The 23,924-nt window shown below is 38.0% G+C and overlaps 1 protein-coding gene and 3 long non-coding RNA genes across 5 annotated transcripts; all 4 read right to left on the bottom strand.

Annotated features, from left to right (window-relative positions):
• Nucleotides 1–513: 513 nt before the first annotated feature.
• Nucleotides 514–2,335, bottom strand: LOC147760579 (uncharacterized). The gene is made up of 3 exons (XR_015335533.1): nt 2,135–2,335; nt 1,335–1,497; nt 514–884 (listed from the first exon to the last, which is right to left on the bottom strand). It is a non-coding gene; the product is annotated as an uncharacterized LOC147760579 (long non-coding RNA).
• A 622-nt stretch (nt 2,336–2,957) lies between these two features.
• On the bottom strand, nt 2,958–4,875 carry LOC147760578 (uncharacterized). The gene is made up of 3 exons (XR_015335589.1): nt 4,716–4,875; nt 4,439–4,517; nt 2,958–4,084 (listed from the first exon to the last, which is right to left on the bottom strand). It is a non-coding gene; the product is annotated as an uncharacterized LOC147760578 (long non-coding RNA).
• Nucleotides 4,876–7,680: 2,805 nt separating this feature from the next.
• Nucleotides 7,681–11,758, bottom strand: LOC147760577 (uncharacterized). The gene is made up of 3 exons (XR_015335582.1): nt 11,616–11,758; nt 8,350–8,428; nt 7,681–8,007 (listed from the first exon to the last, which is right to left on the bottom strand). It is a non-coding gene; the product is annotated as an uncharacterized LOC147760577 (long non-coding RNA).
• A 766-nt stretch (nt 11,759–12,524) lies between these two features.
• Nucleotides 12,525–23,898, bottom strand: LOC106178850 (uncharacterized). 2 transcript variants are annotated; one of them, XM_087017504.1, is made up of 15 exons: nt 23,770–23,898; nt 22,528–22,672; nt 19,771–19,921; nt 19,361–19,599; nt 18,856–18,965; nt 18,462–18,532; nt 17,774–18,109; nt 17,147–17,557; nt 16,459–16,817; nt 15,529–16,132; nt 15,030–15,179; nt 14,677–14,823; nt 14,277–14,365; nt 13,718–13,788; nt 12,525–13,361 (listed from the first exon to the last, which is right to left on the bottom strand). In XM_087017504.1, exons 2-15 carry the CDS (start codon nt 22,591–22,593, stop codon nt 13,346–13,348), a joined length of 2,820 nt encoding a protein of 939 aa, XP_086873630.1. In that variant the 5' UTR covers nt 22,594–22,672; nt 23,770–23,898; the 3' UTR covers nt 12,525–13,345. The 2 variants fall into 2 exon arrangements, with proteins under 2 accessions (XP_086873630.1, XP_086873631.1); XM_087017505.1 differs by having other exon boundaries at nt 19,361–19,593.
• Between the last annotated feature and the right edge of the window lie 26 nt (nt 23,899–23,924).

Genomic DNA, 23,924 nt, shown 5'->3' with positions numbered 1-23,924 from the left:
CAGATTAATTAACAAGCTTCCTTTACCGCTTTACACAACGTATTATGAAGAATAAACAAAGATATTACATGAAATTGTGTACATGAAGTGCTTGAAAATTTTTGTCCCTGGCAGCAAGAAGATCAACACGCTTGTAATAAGACTGATGCGTCAGGCTCATAAACCTATTCACAAATTTCTTCATACATGCATACTTATCGAGTCATTCAATATTTGCAAGGATAAGGGAAAAAAGCATATATTAACTGTCTCGGAGATTATAAGTGATGATAAAACAATGCAAAAAACTTCTTCGTTACTGTGAACAGATATCATGCATGCTTGCAAGATGGCTTCTGTTTACAAGCATATCTAATGTGTACTCTTGAACCCTATTTCCATACCTAGATCGATCTAGCGGGATCGGTCCATCTCCGAGGGGTTTCTCGCTAAATTGCTTTCAACTTACACGGCTCTGATGTCTGGCACGCCTACTGAAACTGCTAGGGGATAATTAATTATCGCTTAGCAGCTTCAGTAGACGTGCCAGACTTCTAAGCCGCTATATTAAGCTGAAATCAATTTAGCGAGAATCCCCTCGGAGATGGACCGATCCCGCTAGATCGATCTAGGTATGGGATTGGGGTATTGGTGTAACTCTAAATGTCAACTTGAGAGTTCGCAAGGCAAGCCACAGATGAAGCAGACACTGGACACGGTCCGTTTAGGTGGGAAAGTCCGTTAGCCGTTGGATATTGTCCTTCAAAACAGTGTGTGTTCACATATCTTCTTCCAAATTAGCCTCTCCCAAAGCGCCGCGTGCTATTGCCTTCTTGTCCACGCCTAAGCAAAGCGAGTCATCAGCGTCAGCGATAGGATACGAAGAAATTTTCCGCTTTCCAAATCTGGTGAATAAGATTTAGAAAATTTTATTAAAAGACTGGCGAATTATTTTCACGAGATTGTAACTCAAAAGCTGGAATATATGATAAGACACTGGTGTTCCATACGTTTAAAAATTTGAGAAAAATTAAAGGAACTAGTCAATGGGGAATCAAATCACATTTTTAAATGACTAGGGAATACGACATTTATCGGCGGTCTGCAATTTGATCGGATTAGATTCTACACTTCTACTTCTTTCGTTAACATAAGATTACTGTGGGACTAACTACATACATTATGTTCGACCAGTATTATTGCATAACGTTTATCAAGTCTCAAATGATTTAATATTATATTTATACATAACCTATAATGCTGATAAAATTTCAAAGTATATCGTAGGCCTAGGACGTTTATACTTTTGCTCAGTGCCCCTAACTAAACAGTCTTAAGAACAGCGTGATACCTACTTTGGTCGGCTTTGCATCTCGATAATGGCGTAGGCACGTCGGAGTGCTCCTTTAAGTTGACCGAGCGTTCTCACCTGCTTGTCCCCTTCCGCCTGGGTCACCCGAGTCACGGTCAACAAGAACAGCAGGGCTACGGTAAGGCACCATTTTGAAGAGGCCATGCCTGAAAAGGTTAAAAATGTGCCGCTTCATGTGAGAACTACAGTATTTTGCTTACATGCATACAAGCTTACATACATACATACATACATACATACATACATACACAAATGTTTGACCATGCTTAAAATGGCGTTAAGGTACGTTTCTCATACGATAACTGATAAAGTTTGACTTTGCGTAGCTCATTAGTAACATAATAGTGGCGAACGAGTAACGTCATTCACGTATCTGTAACTATTGATTTGCGTATTAAACGTACGCCTAACGCTTGATTAGCGTTTGGAAAACGCATCCTAACACTTTGCAATTTGCGGTATAAATGATCACATTATCACCATAATAAAACTTTTATCAAGATAGACAAGATGATGAGGAGCCTATTTAACACTGGGCCAAATCCGAAGTTGGTTCAACTCCGTTCCTAAACGATGCTTTAACCGAAAAATCAAGTATATATAAAAGTGTTCTAATGAACCGATCGTATAAAGGTCAATACCATAACCTAAACGTTACCCAAACGGAGTAAAAAAGTAGGCACTGTCACACTACAGAATATATCGCACTTAAACGTGTGCAATAAATACTGACGACAATTTACCTGTTTGATATTAAAAAGCTCATATGTATAGGCTACCTACCTACGGCTTTGTGTAATAGATTCTTCAAAATCTATATCTGTATTGTTCGCCACGCCCTTTCTGTTCTCTGTTTCTTCTTGTCCAACTCTTTGTTGTCTGGGGAAGGCTTCGACAAGGATTCTTCACTATCTGTTATGAGCTAACACGTTGGGCCAGACGAAGATCTCTCTCAAAACAACGCAGTTATAAAGGCAAGTTATTCCACTCTTTGACGCACTGCTTCCCGGGAATTAAGTAAAAACAGGAATCTTATAATGTTATTAACGGCTAAGGTAATTAGAAAAATATTAAACCTTTTATTTGTTTAATTTGTTTCATTATGATTTGTAGACAATATTTATCAACAATTACGATATTTCAAAATATCAGGTTGAATCGAATTAAACCCATCTGAAATTCTCCGTAATTGTGTCTCTCATTTCCCTTACTGTGACTTCACAAGATGAAGCAATTAAGACAACATTAAATAAAGTAATATTAATTAATTATGAATGACACTTCGTGCTTAAAAATGTTACCACATCCCGGTAGTTAATAAAGAACAGGGATATTTCAAAATGCATTTACCTGTTGTTTTCATAACAATTTTTCGTGTAATCATTTTCATGGAATTAACGTGTTTTTCAAAGAGAACATTCACGACAAAAACACGTTCCATCGCTGCGCATGCGTATGTCCCGTATCTTAGTAATGTAAAGCGTCCAATTACTTCGGTTAATGAATTTATCAATTACTTAATAACAATAATAATAATAATAATAATAATAATAATAATGAACTATACTAATTGATATTAGGATAAACTGTAAGTGCAGCTATCTTTTTTATTTATATCAACACATTTGTCCAATTTTCATTCACATATTTATTTTACCATTGTCATGAAATGTTTATTTTAGAGCAATTATTAAATTGTGATAAAATATATCCATAATGAGTTATTTGAAAAATATGAGTATTAAGTTTGAAAATCATTTGACAAATGGAATGAGCTAGATTTGCATCACTTTAGTTAGTTGACCCTAATTTTAAACATGACAGAATAAGATTGCAGCAATGCATAACAGATAAATCAAATGTCAGTGGAAACAATGAACAAAAGAGAATAATGGTGTTTGTACACGGGATTGGCTTGTATTATGTCACATATGGTAGCCAAAATTGTATAACATGATGCACGATGTTCGTGCGTACGGTAGTTTATGCGCTATGCCGCGTCAGTACCTGATCTCATTTTTAAACTTCTTTTTATCATTCATATGGGAAAATAACATTCATTGTATCTTTCTAAAGAATATTGGATGTTTTTGAAGGTTCTCATAACGCAAGGCACTGTCTGCTGTCCTAGATCACGTCAATGATACCGAGTAAGTCTTAAAAGAAGATAACTCATCCTGCTACATGTACTATCTATTTGATGTAAGGTAGAAACGGAATGGTGTGTTGCGCGCAGTTCTTATTTCTGCGAAAGATAAAAAAACACAATGACCCACATCATTTTGAATCGCAATTGTTTTGGCTTTTGCAAAGCCGCATTTTGAAACCAAGTGCATTTTACAATATAAAATGCGTTACAGTTGCAAAATGCGGCACTTATGGTAGCACAGACAAAAATATAATTAGATGATCAATTTAATGTCCTAGATATTTCTATCTGAAAAATTGAACAATGATGACCAATGCAGTTGCAATCATTGCTTTAAAAAGTCAAGTTTTGACATTTATCTAAACTTATGGGTATACAATTCAAAGATTTGATAGACAGTTATGCATACGTTGCAAATGTCTTCATATTACGCAAGACTGAAAACATCCTAGAGTTTCTTAACAGTGGTTGTAATTGGGCTTTACAATTGTGTTGGAGTGCACTTGATTCACTTTCCTGGCCACCCGAAATAATTGAAGCATGCACCGCCACGCACACACTTAGGAGTACAGTGGCAACCGGATCTGGAAGGAAAACAGAAATACATGTCAGGCTTATTACCAAGGCACGGGATTGCAAATGGAGGGAGCCAGCTGTGGCAGTTTGGGTGAAGATCATCATTTGAGAGACTTCAAAAAAGTTTTAAGTGTTATACTAATTATCATCTGTTTTCCAGTGAATGCTGAAACTGAAACATAAATTTCATGCCACAAATAAAGTATTAACGCTAAATGAAATCCCGTGCTTGTGTCATTTGTAGTTTTTGTGAAAATATAATTTAGACTTGGAATTGTTTTTCATCCACCCGATATATGCCCAACACGTACACAATTATTATTAATTGTGCCGTTGTTTCTGTTTTTATTGTGACAACTTACACGCATCTGAATCCGTATCCACACTTCACGTGTTTGCACGGGGATATAGCGCAGGTGGGTGACGAGTCGTGGGTATATACTAGAAAATAACATCTATGTTATTAATTTATTATAACTTAAATGTTTTATAACGGCTGAACACTCATTTCCCATGCTCATTTCCAATGCTGCATGGGTTAAGAAGGAGGTTATTATCTTGAAAATAGCCAAAAGAACTTTTAATCCCCTACCGATAATCTCTATTGTAAAAACATCCACTGTCTACCACAATACTCACCAAGTATGCCGCCGCGGCAGGTCTTACAGGGATTGGTGTAACCTCCATGAACAACATTCATAGCAACCAGCAGGCAGAGAGCCACTGCCAGAACTTTATAGACAGTCATTGTTTCACACTGTACAGATACGAGTTCAAGTGACACAGGTGATCTTGGTTGGGTTATTTTAAACTTCACAATACTCGAGTAGGCTTTGTTTATGCATTCTCATGGTAAGAAACTAGTTTAATGTTTTTCTACCGTGGGCTATAAAAACTTAGGTAATATTTTGCATCACTTTAACTACAACCACCAACACAGACTAAGAGCGCATTCAGAACAACTTGATCCGCGTGCTAACAGATCCGCTGACTGAATATGGTCTACCCACTTAAAACCGGTGCCGCTAATGCCCTGATTGTCTCCCCGCCTCTTCACGCACCGTCGATGTAGGGGCCTAACAATGAAACCTCGGGGCCGAGATTCAATACATCTGATGTCGCGTGTGGAGGCGGGGAGACCATCAGGCAATGAAGCGGCTTGTTTAAAGAGGACTCGGCCATATTTATTGGGCGGATCAGTTATTCCGCTGATGATCTGTTCTGAATGCGTTCTTATTTGACAAAGACCAGTCTCAGTACTGGTTGGTATGTACTATTAAATGCCTGGCGCTTCGTGTTAAACAAACGGGAAATTTACAGATTTGCCGTCTTTTGCAAATTGATGAATTACTTCTTATCCTAAATATTTAACATTTCCTTTGGTTTTTCAACGAAAACAATCACGACATGTAATTGTTCCTATATATACGGCTAGAGAATTAGGAAAATATTAAAATCTTTGTTTGTTTGATATTTGTTTTCATCATGATTTATCGACAATATTAACAAATACTAAACTATATATTTTGAAATATCAAGTTTGAATCGAACTGAAACACATTTGAAAATCTTCATGAGCGTGTCCCTCATTTTCTAAACTGAATCTTTGCATGGTGAAGCAATTTTATTTACAATAATAAATAAATTTTGAAATATATTTTTTAATAAATGACGTATCGTGCTATGATATATTACGGCATCCCGATAGTTGTTAAGGTTCTCGGCACGGGCATGAAATGCTCCGCAAACAGAGACGCTTGCACCCCAGGCAGTACACGATCATCGTTATATGCTTCTCGCACACGCTGGCGGACACGGATTTGACCGTCAACCCTAAAACTCCACATCTGGCCTCATCACTGAAAACGACGTGATTCCAGTGGTTTGGCTGCAAACGCACGTGGTCCCCAGCCCATTGCAGACTACGCTGTACTGTATGTGACCTGCGGTTAACAGTGGTTTCCCTATTGGTCTCCGTGCAAAATAACCGGCTTGCAGTAATCTCTTGTTCACGAGGGAGCCTTGAAACGGGCGTTTGAATGACATTCTGCCACTCTCTTCGGAGGACACTGGTTGTCTTTGTACGACCAGCACGGCGCAGTCTAAGGAGAAGTAATACGAGGACACCCCGGTCGAGGTCTTGGAGTAGGTGCACCTGTTGTAGCATTAACTAACGGTTCCCTGATAAATGTTGAATTGCCTGGCAGTGGCTGCCCGTTTATGACCATTTTCCCTGACAGCAAGAATTCCACAATAATCTGCGTTGCTAAACTGTCGAAACATATCTTCTCTAAAGTACCTGTCAAGTTTTAGGGCGATCCCTTTGTTGCTTCTTGAAATGCACTCCAAAGATTGACCAAACCCATGCGTTTTTATACAAGGGCAGAAATTGCCGAAAAGACCACCCCTAACATTTCTGACCACAGAACACGCAACTGCATACATCAATTGTTTTGACAGTTGTGTGGTAATTAGGTAACACACCTGGCTACACATGGAGTGACACCTCAGTTTCGGATTTAAAATAGTGAGAGAGAAAATAAACATTTTGTAGAAAATTTACTCGCCAAAAAATAATATTCCATATAAGGTATCAACCCTGTAGTAGCTGTATACAGGAGTCAATTATATGGTTTCTCAATGAAGCCGTTTCTGCTGTGAAACATTGCGATATTTGTTTGTCAACAGACAGAGAGGTGTCCACGATTTTTTTGCACGAGAAGAAGTATTTACAACACTTTCACTAATCTTGATACTGAGGGTTTCTGCAATGCAAACAAACAAACAAAATAATAATAATAAACTTGAACAAAATAGTTCAGAAAATTGTTTGTCAATAATTAAAAAAACTATGTCATATAGTTGGGAAATCTGCAGTGTGTATATATAAGTAACAAATGGTGGGTGCATTATCCATCAATATTTGATTAAAATATTTACCTTAGCTCATATGGTTATTTTGTAATTATTCGAAACAGCGATGTTTCCAAACCCTGGTGGGAACAGGTGTACAGTATAATGCAGTTTGCTTTTCTCTACTCTTTTTATATGAAAGTAACAACTTAAAAAGAACGAAAATTGGTTCTGATTCTTCAATAGACGGTTGTCTCCTTTGTCAGATACGAATCCATCCTTTTTACAATGACCCAATTTTAAACAACCTTGCACCAATGCATTACAGATCTATCATGTCAGTGGAAACAATGAACAAAAAAGAATAATGGTGTTTGTGCCTGGGATTGGCTCGTATTATGTCGCAGATGGTAGCCAACATAACATGATGCACGATTTTCGTGCGTACCGTAATTAATGCGGTATGGCGCGTCAGCAACTGATCTAATTTTTTAAAACTTCTTTTCATTGTTTAAAAAAATTAGATCATGTTCATGGGAAAATAGTTGTTCTTTATCACGTTAAAGAATCCGAGTAAGTCAAATGAAGAGAACTCAGCCCAGCTATCTCTTTGATGTAAGGCATCAGCGGAATGGGTTTTTATGTCTTGACTTCTGTAGAGAAGCATTTTGAAACCAAGTGTATTTTACAACCAGTGCAAAATGCGTGGTGGTGGCAAAATGCGGCGTTAATGTTAGAACAGACAAAAATATAAAAAGATGATCAATTTCATTTTATTGGTTTTGTTTAATTTGAAAAATTGCACAATGATGACCAGTACAGATGCAATCATTATTTAAAGAAAGAAGGCAAGTCTTGACATTTATCTAAACTTAAAACGATCTGATAGAAGGCTTTCTAGGCGAAGCAAATCTCTTCGTAATTGACAAGACTAAAAAAATCCTAGAGTTTGTTGGACGGTGTTACGACTGTCCTTTAGAAATGTGCTGAAGAACGTAAAATTCACTTTCCATTGTACCACACATAGTAGTAGCATGCACTGAGACGCACACACATAGGAGCACAGTGGCAACCAGAACTGGAAGGAAAACAGTGGTAAATGTGCGTCAGGCTTATTTCAAAGGTACGGAATTGCAAATCGAGGCAGTTTGGGTGAAGATCATCATTTAAGAGACTTCAAAATAGTTTAAAGTGTCATACCTATTTTTGTCTTAATTCCAGTGATTAGTGTTACTGAAACATAATCCTATTGTCATAAATGAATTATTATGACACCATAATGCTAAATGAAATCCGTGAAATTGTCATTTGTAGTATTAAAGTATCATTTAGAACCGGAATTGTTTTCAACTACCCGATATATGCCCAACACGTACACAATTATTGTGCCGTTGTTTCTGTTTTTATTGTGACAACTTACATGCATCTGAATCCGTATCTACACTTCACGTGTTCACACGGGGATATAGCGCAGGTGGGTGACGAGTCGTGGCTGTATCCTGGAATATGGAACTATAACTTAATTGTTTTAAAACGGCTGTACACTTACTTCCGTTGGTGGATCCTACCAACGCCACCTGTGATATGCCTTTAATTCACCGGCAGGATAGAGAGGAATAAACGCTTCCAAAATTAAGACTGCAATAACTGTCTAAAACAATCGAATAAAATCTCACTTTTTACAACCTGAAAGTCCCAAAAGATTGTGTTCAGGAGCTGTGGTTATCACTAAAAAACATGCTTCACAAAAATAATTTATCGTTTTAGACTTTCCTTTGTAATATATCTCTCATTTTATTAATAAGCATTCCCTTGCACAGTTACAGTTTACTCTTCTTTTTATCTGTCACATGAACTGTGAAATACCAACCTTAACTTCTGCCAGGAACTTCTGAAATTATGTCATTTTATTGGACTTCAGTGACACATTCTGGGCGATACAGCACCAAATGTTGAAGAAATGGGATAGGGATTGCTTGTACACGTAGTTGTGTAGTGACACAGCCGATCTTGATTGGGTTATTTAAAACTTTACAATATTCGAGTAGGCTTTGTTCATACATTCACATGGTAAGACACTAGTTCAATGTTTTCTATCGTGACTCTAGCTGTCCGTGTCGGTGTTTTGAATCTTATTTGTATAACATGTTGAATACATCGTTGTTTTAGGTACATTTCTGCCTATTAACTGAGACGTCCACTTGTGCAAGGTATTGAAAAGCTTCCCACATTTAAGGTCTAACACTCAATTTTCATAAGTCTGGTCATATTTGACAAATTAATGGATAATTTCAAATCTAATGACTTGTGATTTGATTTATCATTTAAAATCAAGCTTTTGTGTCTCTTTTCAATCTTATAAAGTTTCTATGTTTTAAAATAATATAAAAGCCCATGTATTAGTTGCAAAACCAGATCATGTGTACACTTACTAAGTATGCCGCCGCGACAGACCTTGCAGGGGTTTTTGAAACCTCCATGAACAAACGCCACAGCAACCAACAGGCAGACAATCAATACCAGGACTTTAAAGGCACCCATTGTTATGTGTTACTATAGCCGTGTGATAATTGTAAAAGGTTAAATACATATGAACTCTTCGTGGTATGTAGTTTATACACTGTTGCTCAAAATGGCTATTACACCTAAAACCATTTATTACTTTTGTTACAAAATATCAACTTTTCTTTTGTTCATTGTTTAGTTCTTTGTATCATTGCAGATAGGAAAGTTTTAATCACTAAACAAACAAAAGAAGCAACAATATCGGTTATATTGCCCACCCTCTGTGTATTTAATAGAGTCTTCAATATGGTCCCTGTAAATGACCTCTTTTGGATACAAATTCTATTAAAGCTTAAACTCTTAACATTCCCATGGCAAGTTGCAGTCAGTTTAAAATTTCAAACAAATTTTTTAAAATTACCAATGAGTACAATATATTGTTCATATTAATAGTTATGTGACCGCCACGTGCACGATAACGGTCTACTTCACCACGGGACATGCTGGCCCGTAATTCTGTAACAATGCCAATGGCAGATTTAGTGCCAGTTCTTTTGGTAATTTTATAATGATGCAGTGAGTATGGGTGTTAACGGTATGGAGTCGACCTGTGGATTTGTCAGGGGCTACACTGTCGGTTGCTGCTCTTCTCTGGAGTTCAAGTACTCTAATAACAGTTTGCCTTGAAACGCCAAGCAGTAGGTGGCAATGCTGGATCTCTTGTAATATTGTTAAATGCAGCTGGTTCGGAAGACCAACACGAGTCGGTCCTGCTATGGCTTCAGCGATAGTTTGGTGGAGGTCAGATCTCATCTACTCCAATAAATCATCTTTTATGAAGGTGAAAATATTTCCTTTAATAGCCAAGCTATACCTGACGTCTTTGACTTGCGTACAGGCAAATGGTCATTTAATGCGTGGAAGGAAGCAACCAATATATTAACATATAGAGTTTGATAGACATTATTGAAAACCCAAGGCTTCGAGGGTGTAAGAAGTATTTTGAGCTACGGTGTATAATTATGACAGTTTGTCACCCTTTTTATAATGGAAGAACGCGTATTGCGCAGGCTTCGTTTGCACAATTAGTCTAAACGTGCCGGGGGCACTCGGAGAACTTGTACATACAGGGTGCTAAGTGTAAGAGTCATGCGAAATCCAAATTATCCTTCACACAGTAATGCATACTAATATATTATCCCCTACCAAAAAAGTGTCACCCCTACTGCATTTATATACAAGGCTACAAATAAATATTTGAACTATTACGAAACAACAACGCAACCCATCATCGTGTAAATTGGGGATTTAGTTACCTATCCCTTTTTTTCTCCTGGGTTCCTACCGCCCGTCCCCAGGTCCTCGTCGTCATAGTAACCATCGTCATCATGACGACATTTTGAATCTTTAAGAAAACCTTAGCCAGGGAACTGTCCTACTTTATTTTGTGAAACCGGTGTAACGTGGCAGAGCCTCCCCCATGATAGAGTGAGCTTCCCATTCGTTTGTACAGGTAAGCCTCGCCCTAGATTTTGACCCACTTAGGCCAGGCTAACCCTAACCATTACTTTCTGTTACAGTTTCTGTTACAGGAGCTTCAGTCTCGTTAGATCCAGGACTGGGTCATGTCTACACTCACGGAATTTGCCACCGCCACAGGTCTTGCAGTGGTTCTTGAAACAACCGTGGGCAATCTCCATAGCATGAGCAGGCAGAGAGTTAATGCCAGGATGTTAAAAGATGTGAGTTCAAGTGACACAAATGATTCTAGTTAAATTACTTAAAACTTCACTAACGTCTAGTATGTTTATATGTGTACATCGTAAAGCAATAGTTGAATGTCCGCCTATCGCTACTTGCTCATGAACAAAGACTAACTTTACAAATAAAAGCTTCGTGGTGGTTGAGATTCACTAAAGAGTGCGAGACTAAATTATCAAAAAACGTTCCATATTGGTCAAATTGATGAATTAGTTCTAATCTACTGATTGATTTCATGCTGGTGAGAATTGTAAAAAACATTTTTTGATTTGTCGCGTGCTCTATAAATGAATGTATCTTTGTAGCGTTTTGTGTGTTCAAGTTCAATGTTTGTCTTTCTTAAATCCTATAAAATTCCTTTGCTTTAAAAGAATCCTAAATCGTCTGTATTAATTGTGAAAATATACTGTGTACACTTACGGAGTATGCCGCCGCGGCAGGTCTTGCAGACATTACGTGGGCCTCCATGGACGAACGCCATAGCAACCATAAGGCAGAGAGTCAACGCCAGGACTTTAAAGGTACCCATTGCAGTGAGTTTTAATTACTGTCTGAGTGTATACTGGTAAAGGTTATATATAGACGCTTCGTTAGGCCCATTTTTTATTAACAGTACATTCCGGTTTGTCACCCTATTTATATCTGTAAAACGCGGTGCTGCACGTGCTTTGTCTGCATATATTAGTACGTGAAGGGAACGTAGCCAAGAATTTCTATTTACTCCAGTATAGGGTTTGAGCCACGAGAACCCGGTATGTTAATTACCTTCACGAAGCACTTTATACTAGTATGTTATCGTCATCATCACTATCATGTTTTCACCCCTGTCTGTCTGTCTGCCTGTTTGTCATCAACATAACTCAAAAAGTTATTGAGCCATTTTGATGAAATTTTCAGGGTAGGTGGGAAATGGGTTAACTTTGGTGGTTCAATAATAATAAAAAATCGCTGCCTTGGCGGAGGTCTGCGCTCTCGGAGTGATTTTCTAGTTGTATTGGTTGCTGCCGTCTTCTTAATTAACTGTTCTGTTTCCGTTTACAGGATAAAAACATTAATGTTGCTTTGTTCGTTATATCACTTTGTCTGTGTTCTGCACCGAGTTTGAATCATTCGATGATCAGAAAAATATAAAGCAATCGAATAGTAAGTTTTTTTTCTATTAATGATAAATTGGTTATTCCGTATTTGCTTATGCAGAGACGGTTAAAAGTGAACTGCAGTGAGGCATATCCGATGTGACCTTTCTTTGGCAAATAAATGATGAGAAAATACCCCGCCTCTTTGATAAGAAAGCCACCACAAAATTTTGCCCATTTATGTATCGCACCAAGTCAGTACTTTTTTCGTGTCCTACAGATCAAAGGTTTTTATTGAACAAAATGTTATTTTAGTAAGATAAATACTAATATACATCAAAACAAGACCAATCCATTCACACTTTAAAGTATCAAAACGAAAACATTACTTAAACTTTGAACGCCTTTTTGGAGAGATATCCACCGGCAATTTCGGCCTTGAGCCCTCTGATGTAAAAAAAATCAACATCAGATACATCTTATGACTTTTTGCATTGTTTTTCAGGCCTGAATTAGAAAAGATAAGAGCCTGAAACCTCGCAGGACATTTTAACATATAAATATGACTTTTAGACATTTTCAAATCCGTGTATAAGGTATACATTAAAACCACTCCCGATAGCCTGGACACATCTCTGAAAAGGGCGATTGAAGCCAAGCTGGATACAAACAGGTACGTCTTTGTCAGCCTACATTTTAAAAATGGCTTGCATACAAGACTTTTAGATAATCATCTTGAATCTTAGTCATATACAGAAAAAAATGCTACTTTTACCTCCTCTATGAATCTTTGTTCTTTCCTGTTTTTTATGTCACATCTTTCGCAGTTTAAACGTAAACAAGGTCCAACCAATTTAAAGTTTTGGTACAATTTGTTCCCTTTGTCTTAATCCTAAGCATTGGGGGCATAAATAAAATGTTTGTACATATATATTATTTTGCATTGCATTTGCACAGCTAAGTGCGTTGCCTTGGATTCCGTGTAGAGGAAGTCTCCTTCATAACCGGTAGCGATCAGCGGCGTGATAACTTATAGTTAAATCAATTTCCGCATTCCCAGCATTTTTCTATCAATCAAGTATTTCGCCCTCTGAAAAATCAAGAAACAACGTAGTATACGGTGATGATAATCCATATAAATAAATCAAAACTAATTGGTCAAAATCAATTGTGAGTATATTGTATTGTAATGTAGTGTAGTGAACCTTAATCAAAGGCCTCTGCAAATTGGGCTTTACAAAAACGCACTAAACACAAAGGACAAAGGAGTTGCATCGAAATACAAAATTTTTGTAAGTGTTTATTTTAGAAATTCCTAGGAATTGTTTGTAATAAGGCTTACTTAACACATAGTAGTAACATCGAAATACAAAATTATCGTAAGAGTTTACTTAAGGTCTTCCCAGGAGCTAGTAGTAATAAGCCTTGCACTTGTGTTATACTTACTTGACTAATACGTCATAATTTCCTTCAAAGCCAAAACGACATAACACTCGTTGACCGTTCTTCCAGCGAACCTGGCAAAAATAAATTTAAAAACATTTTTTAAAATTTTAGAAAAAGAGCTAATTATATATAAAGTGAAGAACTTTTTGTGGTAAGTATCTAGCTTAGGCGAAATCAATCACGCATGCTATTGGGTTTGATGCAGTTCGACTCATATAAAAAAGTAAGTGAATAAAACATTTTTGTTTTTTAATAAGCACAAATGTGCGCCGCTACGCCCGCGATGACGCCAGTCTCTTTACCGTTTAGGTTACAATAAAAAAGCTTTACATTGACACGTAGGCATATTTTGAACGCACCAAGAAACTAGATGGACACGTGTTATATATAACGTCTTTTATATAACGTGTTACATATTACATGCATGTCTTCTATATAGCTTATGTTACATATAGCATGTTTTCTGTATAACGTGTTACAATGTACATGTCTTCTATTTTACACATTACATGTCTTCTATTTAACATGTGTTATACACAAAATGCAATCTTCTCTTTACCTTTACAAAGCCGTCTTCAGATACATGGTAGACATACCCAACTGCATGGCGGCCACCCACAGTGTAAGGGTCATACATCCAGTCAGGCCCTGCAGAACAGAGGGAAGACTATTGATACCTACTGTGGCTGTATTCAAACTATATAGCGGACTCTGAATTAAAAGACAGTGGATAGCCAATGTGATAGCATTCAAAGTATATAACTGACTCTGAATAAAGACGACAAATATCCAATGTGATTGCATTCTTAGTATACAGATGACTTTGAATAAAGATGCGCTGAGAACGTTGCATGTGTAGGCCTATATCTACATCTCAACTGCTCATGTTAAACTTGCATAAAGACTGGTCTCGGTATTAGGCTATTTGAAACAGTGGCCAACAGGATACTGGTACCTACCTAGTTGTACTTCCACTCCAACAGCAATGGTCTCCCCTGGCTGCAGCTCCCTGGTCTCGTCTGACGCCAGGATGTCATAGGCCGCCTCTACCCCATACCTGTAGATGTTCACCTCGTCGTTATGATCCCACTGCACAGACAGCAACCCTGAAGAAAATACACATATTTGTGGGGTAATTACATGTACATGAACATTTGTAACAAAATGTCGTACGGCTGGTTTGTTCTTTCACATTCCGCGCGTTAGTGTACAAGAAATAGAAGTTTCTCATTATGGTTTTGCAATGCTCACGAAATGTTACTTTTAAAATGTAACCTTTACAATAACGTATACGTATCTGGTCCGTACATACCAACATTGTCATCTTTTACGACAGTGCCAAGACCCTCGCCATCTTGGTTGCCCCATTTCCAGTCAGGTCCTCTGCGCACGCGCGATCCAACAGGTAGTGGACCTGCATGGTATCTCGGCTTTGTATACTCCACTGAACCGGACCCAAGGCCTATACATGATGCAATAAACATTGTTTAAACCAAGGTAACCGCAAGGCATATATACACCCCAACTACATCCAAGTACGTAAACTTATCCCTTGATTTCGTTCCATAACATCTAATAACTACATATACTTATTTCCTAGCTATTACATTATTTCTTTAATCAAATGCAATATGCCTATGGAATCATTTAGTACATCAAAATAAATAGCCAACCTATATGTACATGCATATTGGCTACACATGAAATATACTGAAATCACTATACATGTACATTTACAACTAAAGGTTTTCAGTGTTAAGTAAGGATGGAGCTGGCCTCATGTCGTCACAAAAATGAGGAAATGAACTTACCAGTTGCAAAACTCGGTGCCATCGTTTGTGCCATGGTGCGCAGACCCCTTCTCAAGTCTATCTGAGCCACGTTACTCCTTCGTTTCTCGGCCGGAGGTTCCACACCACCTGTCCCCAGGGGCTCGTCTTCGTGGTAACTCTCATAAAACTCGTCACTGTTTTCAATGACGACGTTTTGACTCTCTCGGAATCTCGCGTGTTTTTGGATCTGTGGCTTAGACTGGTGTGGTGGTTGCTTAGGAACAGCAAAATGGCCATTCGCGCGAGACACATTGATGGGAGAAATAGCAGCTGGTAGAGCTGCCGCTGTTACTCCCTTTGATTGTCCTTCTCCAGAATTTTTTAGTTCTTCCAGTTGTTTCTTCATCCCGCGCATCGCTTTTTCTTTTGTAGCCAATATGGCTTCCAGTTCAGCTAACTGTTCGTTCAAACTCTCGGTTTTTATTCTTGCTGTTTCTGCATCTGCGAGGAGTTGAGTGTTTTCCTTTTCTTTGCCCCGCAACTCAGCCAAAACATCGTCCACTTCTTTGTCTTTCTCTTTAATTAGAATCTCTTTGTCCACATCCACTAATCTCTTCCATTTCTGAACCTCGTTGTCTTTTTCCTTGAAGTCAATAAAAACAAAAAACTGATTAAAGAAGTTTGAAATAACCAAAACTTGCGCTCCGAATTTAAATTTGTGTCTTTAAATGATCTTAAAATAACCAGAACAAATTTAAGGAATGCAATGTACATTTATGATCTAGAAAAGGACCATTGTTCCATTTAGTGTTTACATTGTATGTGTAACATGAACTTGGTGCCTGGTGAAAAATTGACGTAAAATGGACGAAAGGCAGCATGTGAACGAATTTTTTAAAAAAATTCCTTGTGACAATACGCACATGCGCTTCAGACAATTCGCGCCTGCTCTATACAACTAAGTCCTACCTGAAGCTCCAGTTCCATGTCAGCGATATCCGTCTCAAGCTGTCTTTTGTCGTTCTCCAGGCCGGGCACGATACAATCCCTGTAGTTGGCTATGTCTTCTTGTAAACGCTCTTTTTCATCCCCGCACTGCAGAATCTGTCTCCTCATGTCCCCTAGAGTCTGCTTCAGCTTTTTGTCCTTGTTTTTCTGGATTGAATACGCGCGAAATACGGACTCAAAGGGAGACTCAGTATCTGCTGTCAGCTGGCTGAACTGGTTTGTATTTACGCAAAGGTCAAGGGCACTTATGGCTGAATGATCCGCGTGTCTGTGTTTCTTTGGTCTAGAGATCCCCTGGGAGTCATCTTTTGTACAGAGTTCTGTAAAGTAATCAACCACATACGCATGCATTGATATTTATTCTGCTTGTTGCAAACCTTTTACACACACCCTTTTTAACCTCCTCCACGATTAGCAATTGTAAATTATAATTGTATGCAATTCTTTCTTGTTTTCAAAACATAAACAATCAAGCACATGTCACACGTGCTTAACTTCGAATTTGCTGTTGCCTAAAGAACTGAAAGATTGTTTTGTATTTTATTATTGCAATATCCTGACATATATCAAGGAAATGGAAATAATAAGACCACTATGTAGCATACTAACACAAATGCGACTGTGATTGATACCAGACAAGACGACTTACTGCTGAACATGAAATCCCTCCTCGTCTTGAAGTATTGCTCCACTGTCAAACCACTATGGATACAAACAGCTAGCTCCATATCCTTCACGACCTCCTTTACGTCCTTATCAACTACGATCTTCCCAAGAGTCGGTGTGAGTGAAGTGGGGTGGGCACTCCTAAGGGCTCCCCAAAAACTATCCAGCAGTGACAATTTGTGGAACTGCAAGGACAGCGTCATGCTGTTGGCGTCCATGGACTTGATTTGGTACCCAGCCATTCGGAAAGTCTTGGTGACAGAGGTCCGCCAGGAGGCGTCTTTCCATTTGGCCTGCAAAACGCCACCTGCTTCTTTCAGTCTCTTGGCGTCCCCAGGACTGTAACTGTCTGCTGTGAAGCTCAGAGAAAATGATACCTGGACTGTTGGGGGTGCTGTAAAATACGACAAAATATGTAATAAATGATAAAGAATACTGCTAAATCATGTCAATTTTATCTTGAAAATTAAAATAAATTATTGAGTAACAATTGCATGCTTTAATGTCTTTGCAGGTTTCATACAGATGCTTTAAAGTAAAATTAAATCCAATATTTGAAAAAGAAAAAGAAAAAGAAAAATAAGCAAGTGTTCTTAACAAATACAAATACCTTTTCTTTTCTTCAGCAGCTGAGCGAGGTCAGTTTCCCCAATGTCGGCCAGTCCTTTCCTCAAGGCACCCACAGCACGGTCCCCGACATAATGCAACACGGATAGCACACAGCGGGCTTTCTCCGACATCGACTGGACAGACTGGACACGCTGGCCCTCCCAGGCTGAGAACACCCCAGCCTTCACTAAACAGGACGCTAAGAGGTTGAGGTCCACCGCCGCCAAGGGATAGCGGTACTGCTCAAAAAGAGCTTTGGTGCCGCTGCTGATAGCTACTATGGGGGTTAATACTGGCGTCGACATAGGTGTCTCAGGATTTGCGCTTTGTTCATTAACTGAAACAGATGTTTGATTCTTCCTGATCATTTCCTTAATAATAATAATAATAATGAGTAAAATATTTAGCCCAAAATTCATTTATGTTTAATAGAATTTACAATTTTGAAATACAAGTTACAAAGGAAAGGGGGAGATTGATCAAAATTTGATTTAAATTATTTTAAGTTAAAGAAATGATCTGGAATACAAGCAATGCATAGGAGAAATAGATAGTTTCCTGGATATCATAACAAGTCCATAGTTTGAACAGGAATTATTAATTTTTTCATTAGTTTCAAATGATAAATGATGCATGGATTTTCGTCTGATACTACAGTATATCAAAAGCTGCTACCAGACACAACTTACCTTTGGGTTTCAAAATCTCAGTCTGTGTTCCTCTCGACATCTCTGTAACCTTCTGTTCTCGCCCAGACTCACTGAAATCAGTGATTTAGTAACATAATTTCTATATTTATACAAACAAGTTCACAGTAATATTCCCCAATAATTTGGGATAGAAAAATTGTTGTTTCTCATATATATCATGTCATTTCATACAAATAAAAAATTCTCTGAAACAATACAAATAATGAAAAGTAAATACCCTCAAAAATACGTCACCTTTTTGATTGACACAAATCATGCTCATCATTATGATACGAACTACAGGTGATATGTAACATCTACCAGTATGATAGATATTGACCATATTAAAAAACAGTGGGGGTGGCGTATACAATATTGTGATATGTACACATACAAGTTCTGATTCCTCAGTGGATCCCATTCTCCATATAGCTGTGTTGTTGTGGTTATAACCGGGATTCTTGGTTGACCATCCTGTTCAGCAGAGTTTACCAAATGGTCGCTCTACAAGACAAATACAGCTCTGTAAACTGACACAGTGCTATAGACGAATTGCCGTCAAATATACATATATGTGCATGTAAACCCTTCCTGTTAACAGATATATACAAGAGTGCATGCACCATGTATACTGTTAAGTTGTAAGTACCTTTGTAAAAAGCTACTGGATATTTAGGCAATCAGGATGTAAAGTAGGCTGGTGTTACATATTAAACTTAACCTTTTTTTACTAGCCTGGTGTCATTTTATGTGTACAAATACCTTGTGCTAGTGTCAAATGACACAGACTGTCCATGTAAATGCCATGCAGGGACAATTAAAATGTCGTTTATCATTATCACTTTACATACCTAATTCCGTGCTCCTGATTATCATAATATGAAGCTAAAAACACAAACCTCTGTTTTTGAAGTATCGTCTGAGAAATCCAGGAGCATTTTCTCATTGATGACTGGAGCTACTAGTACGGGAATAGACCCCAAGTCGCTATAGGACTCTGACATAGAAAATATGTCGTCTACAGTAGGGTTCTGGCTGCGATTACTTTTTACGAGGTCTATCAAACTGGTGTCACTTTCACTTTCGATAGGTTTTGTCTGACACACGAGAACTTCGCTGTTTGGTGGTACTGCTACATCTAAAACGAACAGGCACATAATATAAAAATATGACTGAGAATATATCATCACGTTTTCATGAATGCAACTGAAGAGATGAAATAACATGCCATAAATAAAAAATATTCTGCGTAAGTAAAAAGCCGATGGTCTAGCAATTATAAAGCATTTAATATAAAAAATGCCACTACCTTCGGAAGCTGCATTTTGCTCCTCAATTTGCGTTAAAGTAGCCTCAATTCTGTGTAATGTGGTCTCAATAGTAGCCACGCGTTCGGTGAGGTTGAGGAAATCCCCCACGCTCACTGTCTGCTGTAGAACCTCTCTCCGCACCTTGTCCAACTGGCAATGAAAATAGATAATGGGATTTGATAAAAATTTGTAAAAGGTGGGTCGAGCACGAGGGGAGGGGGTAGGAGGGGGGAGGGGGTATGTGTATGTGTGCGTGCGTGTGTACATGTTTTCTGCGTGTGTGTCTTTACTGTATATGTGCGCGTGTGGGGAGGGAGGGAGGGGACAAAAAACTATGACTCTTTACAGGTTTCTGTATTTACACGCGAAAATTATACAAACTTTCAAAGATAATGACTTTTCCACGTTAATTCTTTCAAAGCAATTCTATGCTTCAGTAGCTTATCATTGAAAATTAAAATTAATATTTGATTTTTTTATTCAGTAAGGTTCATTAAAGCACTCTCCTGTCAAAAGACAATAGGTCGCGCCGTGCTTTATTTCGTGTAAAGTTACGTCATCCACGAATGCATTCCACGCACCAGTGCACAGGGATAATTACTCGTGCTTTAAGCCAGATAAAGCACTCGGCGATGCGCTTTACGAGAAATAGAGCAGATAATTGTCTCGGCTTCGCCTCGCCAATTACCTGCTCTATTTCTCGTAAAGCTCAGCGCCTCGTACTTTATCTATACCGTAAAATACAACGTGCGGTTAATAGAAAATTGGTGATAAACCACAGAATATTGACACTAGAAGCAAACTTTCTTTCTCTTTTCCCTTTTATTTAAACATTAATCTTTTTCACAACCGCGTGATAAAAAGAAGGGGGAAACCTGAAACTAAAAACACTTTTCCCCTCAAAACTAAAACCAATTAAAATATATGAAACTGATAATGATACTTTTTGTAATTAAATCAAATCATCACTTGCAAGTATGAAGTGCGGTCCTAAGAGTTTAAAACAAAAGATTACTTTATACCATACATAAATATCCATCTTTATTAACGTGCAAATGGCGCCAGGAAGATTAACAAGCTACAATATAAGCTGTACAGAGTTGGGCAGACACCCCATCTACAATGATATCATCAAGTTAACACAAACACCCCATTTCCATAGATTAGATCGACCTACTTTAGATCGACCTAACTCCCTGGGGGTTTACGATAAATAGCTGTCAGCCGGGCGGACACGAAAGTTAATTACCCCCTTACAGCTTGTAGTAGGTGGGACGGACATTAAAGTGGGATTATCTGAAAGTAATCTAGTGAGACTACCCGCGGGGATGGATCGATCTAAAATCTATGGGAATAGAGCCAAAGGCATGGGAAAAGATTAGAGAAATTACTAGATAAGCGGCCTACTAAATAAATAGACGTTTAATATTATATGCCATTTGGATTAAGAACTGTATGCTTAAGTATCACTCGGTATATGATATATTTGTGAACTTGAATAAGTATAAAAAGTAGATAAGATACGTAATATATACATTACGTGCTTAAAAAACCTACAATGAAATGAAAATTATGCGCGATATGCCCCCCCTCTAATTTTTCATGGCTCTCTCATGGAATATTCGAAGGCCAGGCCAGTGTGTGTGTGCGTGTGCGTGTGTGTGTGTGGGGGGGGGGGGGGGGGGAGGCGCAGTGCGATGACTTTGTTAGGATTTCAACATTCATTTAAAAGAGACAAAATAGCAAACCAGTGCAGAACATTACGTGACCCGACCAAATGAAGTTATTCAAAGCAATTTTAGTCAGTAAATTTTGAATTTTGATTTTAAGTAAAATAGTACAAGGGGTGAATGAAAAATTGGTAATAACCTATGATATTTTTATATTGAAAAAAAATAGCAGCAAATTCTTGTTTTTTGTTCTTATTTTTGCTCTATTTCGTCCACTTATGAAAATGTAAGTTATGCGTGACCGGATGAGAGGAACCTCTCTCCTCCCCCCCTTTTTTTTTTTGACAACACAAACACACATACACGCACACATGAACACACATGCGTGTGTACACACACGCACACAATCATACAAGCAAGCAGACAAGCACTCACACACATGCGCGCACGCGCACATATACAGCCACATACATACACACACTCACACATATGCACACGTACACACACACACACACAGACACACACTCACACACACTCTATCCACCAGTTCATTATTACAATAAAGCTTATATTAAACTGACATTTTAAAATAGTTATAAAACAGAATAATATTATAGTAATAAAAGTGAATAAATACAAACACCACAGAAATATAATAAATTATATTTTAAAACCAAAACGGCAGTTAACGCGATTATTCTGGAATTTGTGCCTGCCATCACATCATGTGACCTCCACTGATGGCCACATTTTGGAATAATCTCTTAAGAGAATATTACTATAAACCAAACTCTTTAGAAAAAAAAGGGACTAACTTTGAATGTCGGAATGAATTTATTAAACATTGGTAAGTATGAGAAAATTGTCCATTACCCCTGGAAAATCCATTTTTTGGCCAAAAAAAGCAATTTCTATCCCTTTAATTAGTAAAGGTAGTTTTTATTTTTATTATTTTTATTATTTTTTTTTTTTTTGGGGGGGGGGGGGGGGTTATTTATACTTATACCCACCAGTGCCTTATTACGGCACGTTAAATCTAGTGATGCCACTATTGCCTAAGACTCCACGTCAGTAAACTGCACTCACCTGTTTCGCCCAAGGGGGCTTAGGACTGTCACTGTTATTTGAGGGGGACGCGCTGCGGTTGCTCATTTCTGCACTGATAGCCTATCCCCCTGTGCTCTGAGTTGTCTTTATACTGGTACTCCGTGCCTTAGGTCACCGGCCGGGCCTATATAGGGAAATATATACTAGTAATTCTGTTTTATACATTCCTTGTCTAAATAACAGGGTGAATTACGCATTGACACTGAATATATAATATCTGGTTACGGTAAAATTGATCAGGTTTTTTCTTCGCGCACACTTTGTAAACATATAATAATATTAAATAATAGGGTTAGAGTTAGGGTTAACAATATTTAATATAAAATTATTTTTTAAAAACCTGCTTTATGACTTAAAAACTTGTTAGCGTTACACGGATAATGGTTGGACTTTGATCCAGGTCGTCCCGACCTTTTAAAATTTGATCACTTTGTTTTGCGATATTTTGCCATGATATTCTTTTATAATGACAAAATGTCAAAATTTTATACGTGAAGTATTTGGCTAAATTTATCTGGGAAAGGCGAATGCAGGGGAGGGGGGGGGGGGGGAGGCGGAGGCGGAGGAAAAAGAAGTAAAACTATAGGACATCCCTCACTTAATTGACATCTACATGTAGGAAATCTAGTGACTAAACCGATACACGGCAAACTTCACAGCCACAGCCACTTTCACAGTCACAGCTGCAGTACTTGCGGCTATGTGAGGGTTTGTATTGCTCTATTTCTGTGTCAACTGCCTCAGTAAACATGTAGGCTACTGGTACGTGTTATAGGCCTATTTATACTATAGGCCAAGGCCTGTTACAGCACATTTAAGTACAAGTACTTTCTTAAATAAAACATGAATAGTCCTAGGCCTATCCATTATCCTGTATCTCCTTAGGCTATAATGTGTGCTTTATAATACTGTTTGTATAGTTAGAATGCCTTTAAATGTAAAACATATCGCTGCTCATTAAAAAATATTATCATTATAATTTCAAAAACATCAGTGGTAGATTTTAGATGATATGCGTTGTTATTCCCTCGGATTTTTCCAGTCTCGGCCCGTTGTTTTGACCTAGCTAGGAGTTGTCTTTATCTGTTACGCCACCCTACACACGTATCATGGATGTATAGTGCATGAAGCGAAAGTAAAAACATTGGACGTCAGTTTCGCCGTATGCTGACATAGTGAATTGTGTAGGCCTATATAGTTGAGTTCGATAAACAGACTCACCTTACGATCTGCAATTTGTCATTCAAGAAGGGTTCGACACTTTATTTTAATCACACTTCTGTCACAGAATGGCGCAGCTAGAGGATGTTTTGTTTCTTCTTTTGATCTGCTGACCACGGACGGGAAAACCGTACTATTTTTAGACGCGCGCATGC

Source organism: Lingula anatina, chromosome 7, assembly GCF_051362555.1.
Source record: "Lingula anatina isolate TDL-2025a chromosome 7, LinAna3.0, whole genome shotgun sequence".
NCBI classification, from domain to species: domain Eukaryota; kingdom Metazoa; phylum Brachiopoda; class Lingulata; order Lingulida; family Lingulidae; genus Lingula; species Lingula anatina.
Note: the sequence above shows the minus strand (reverse complement) of the source record. Positions and strands in the feature narration are given on the sequence as shown.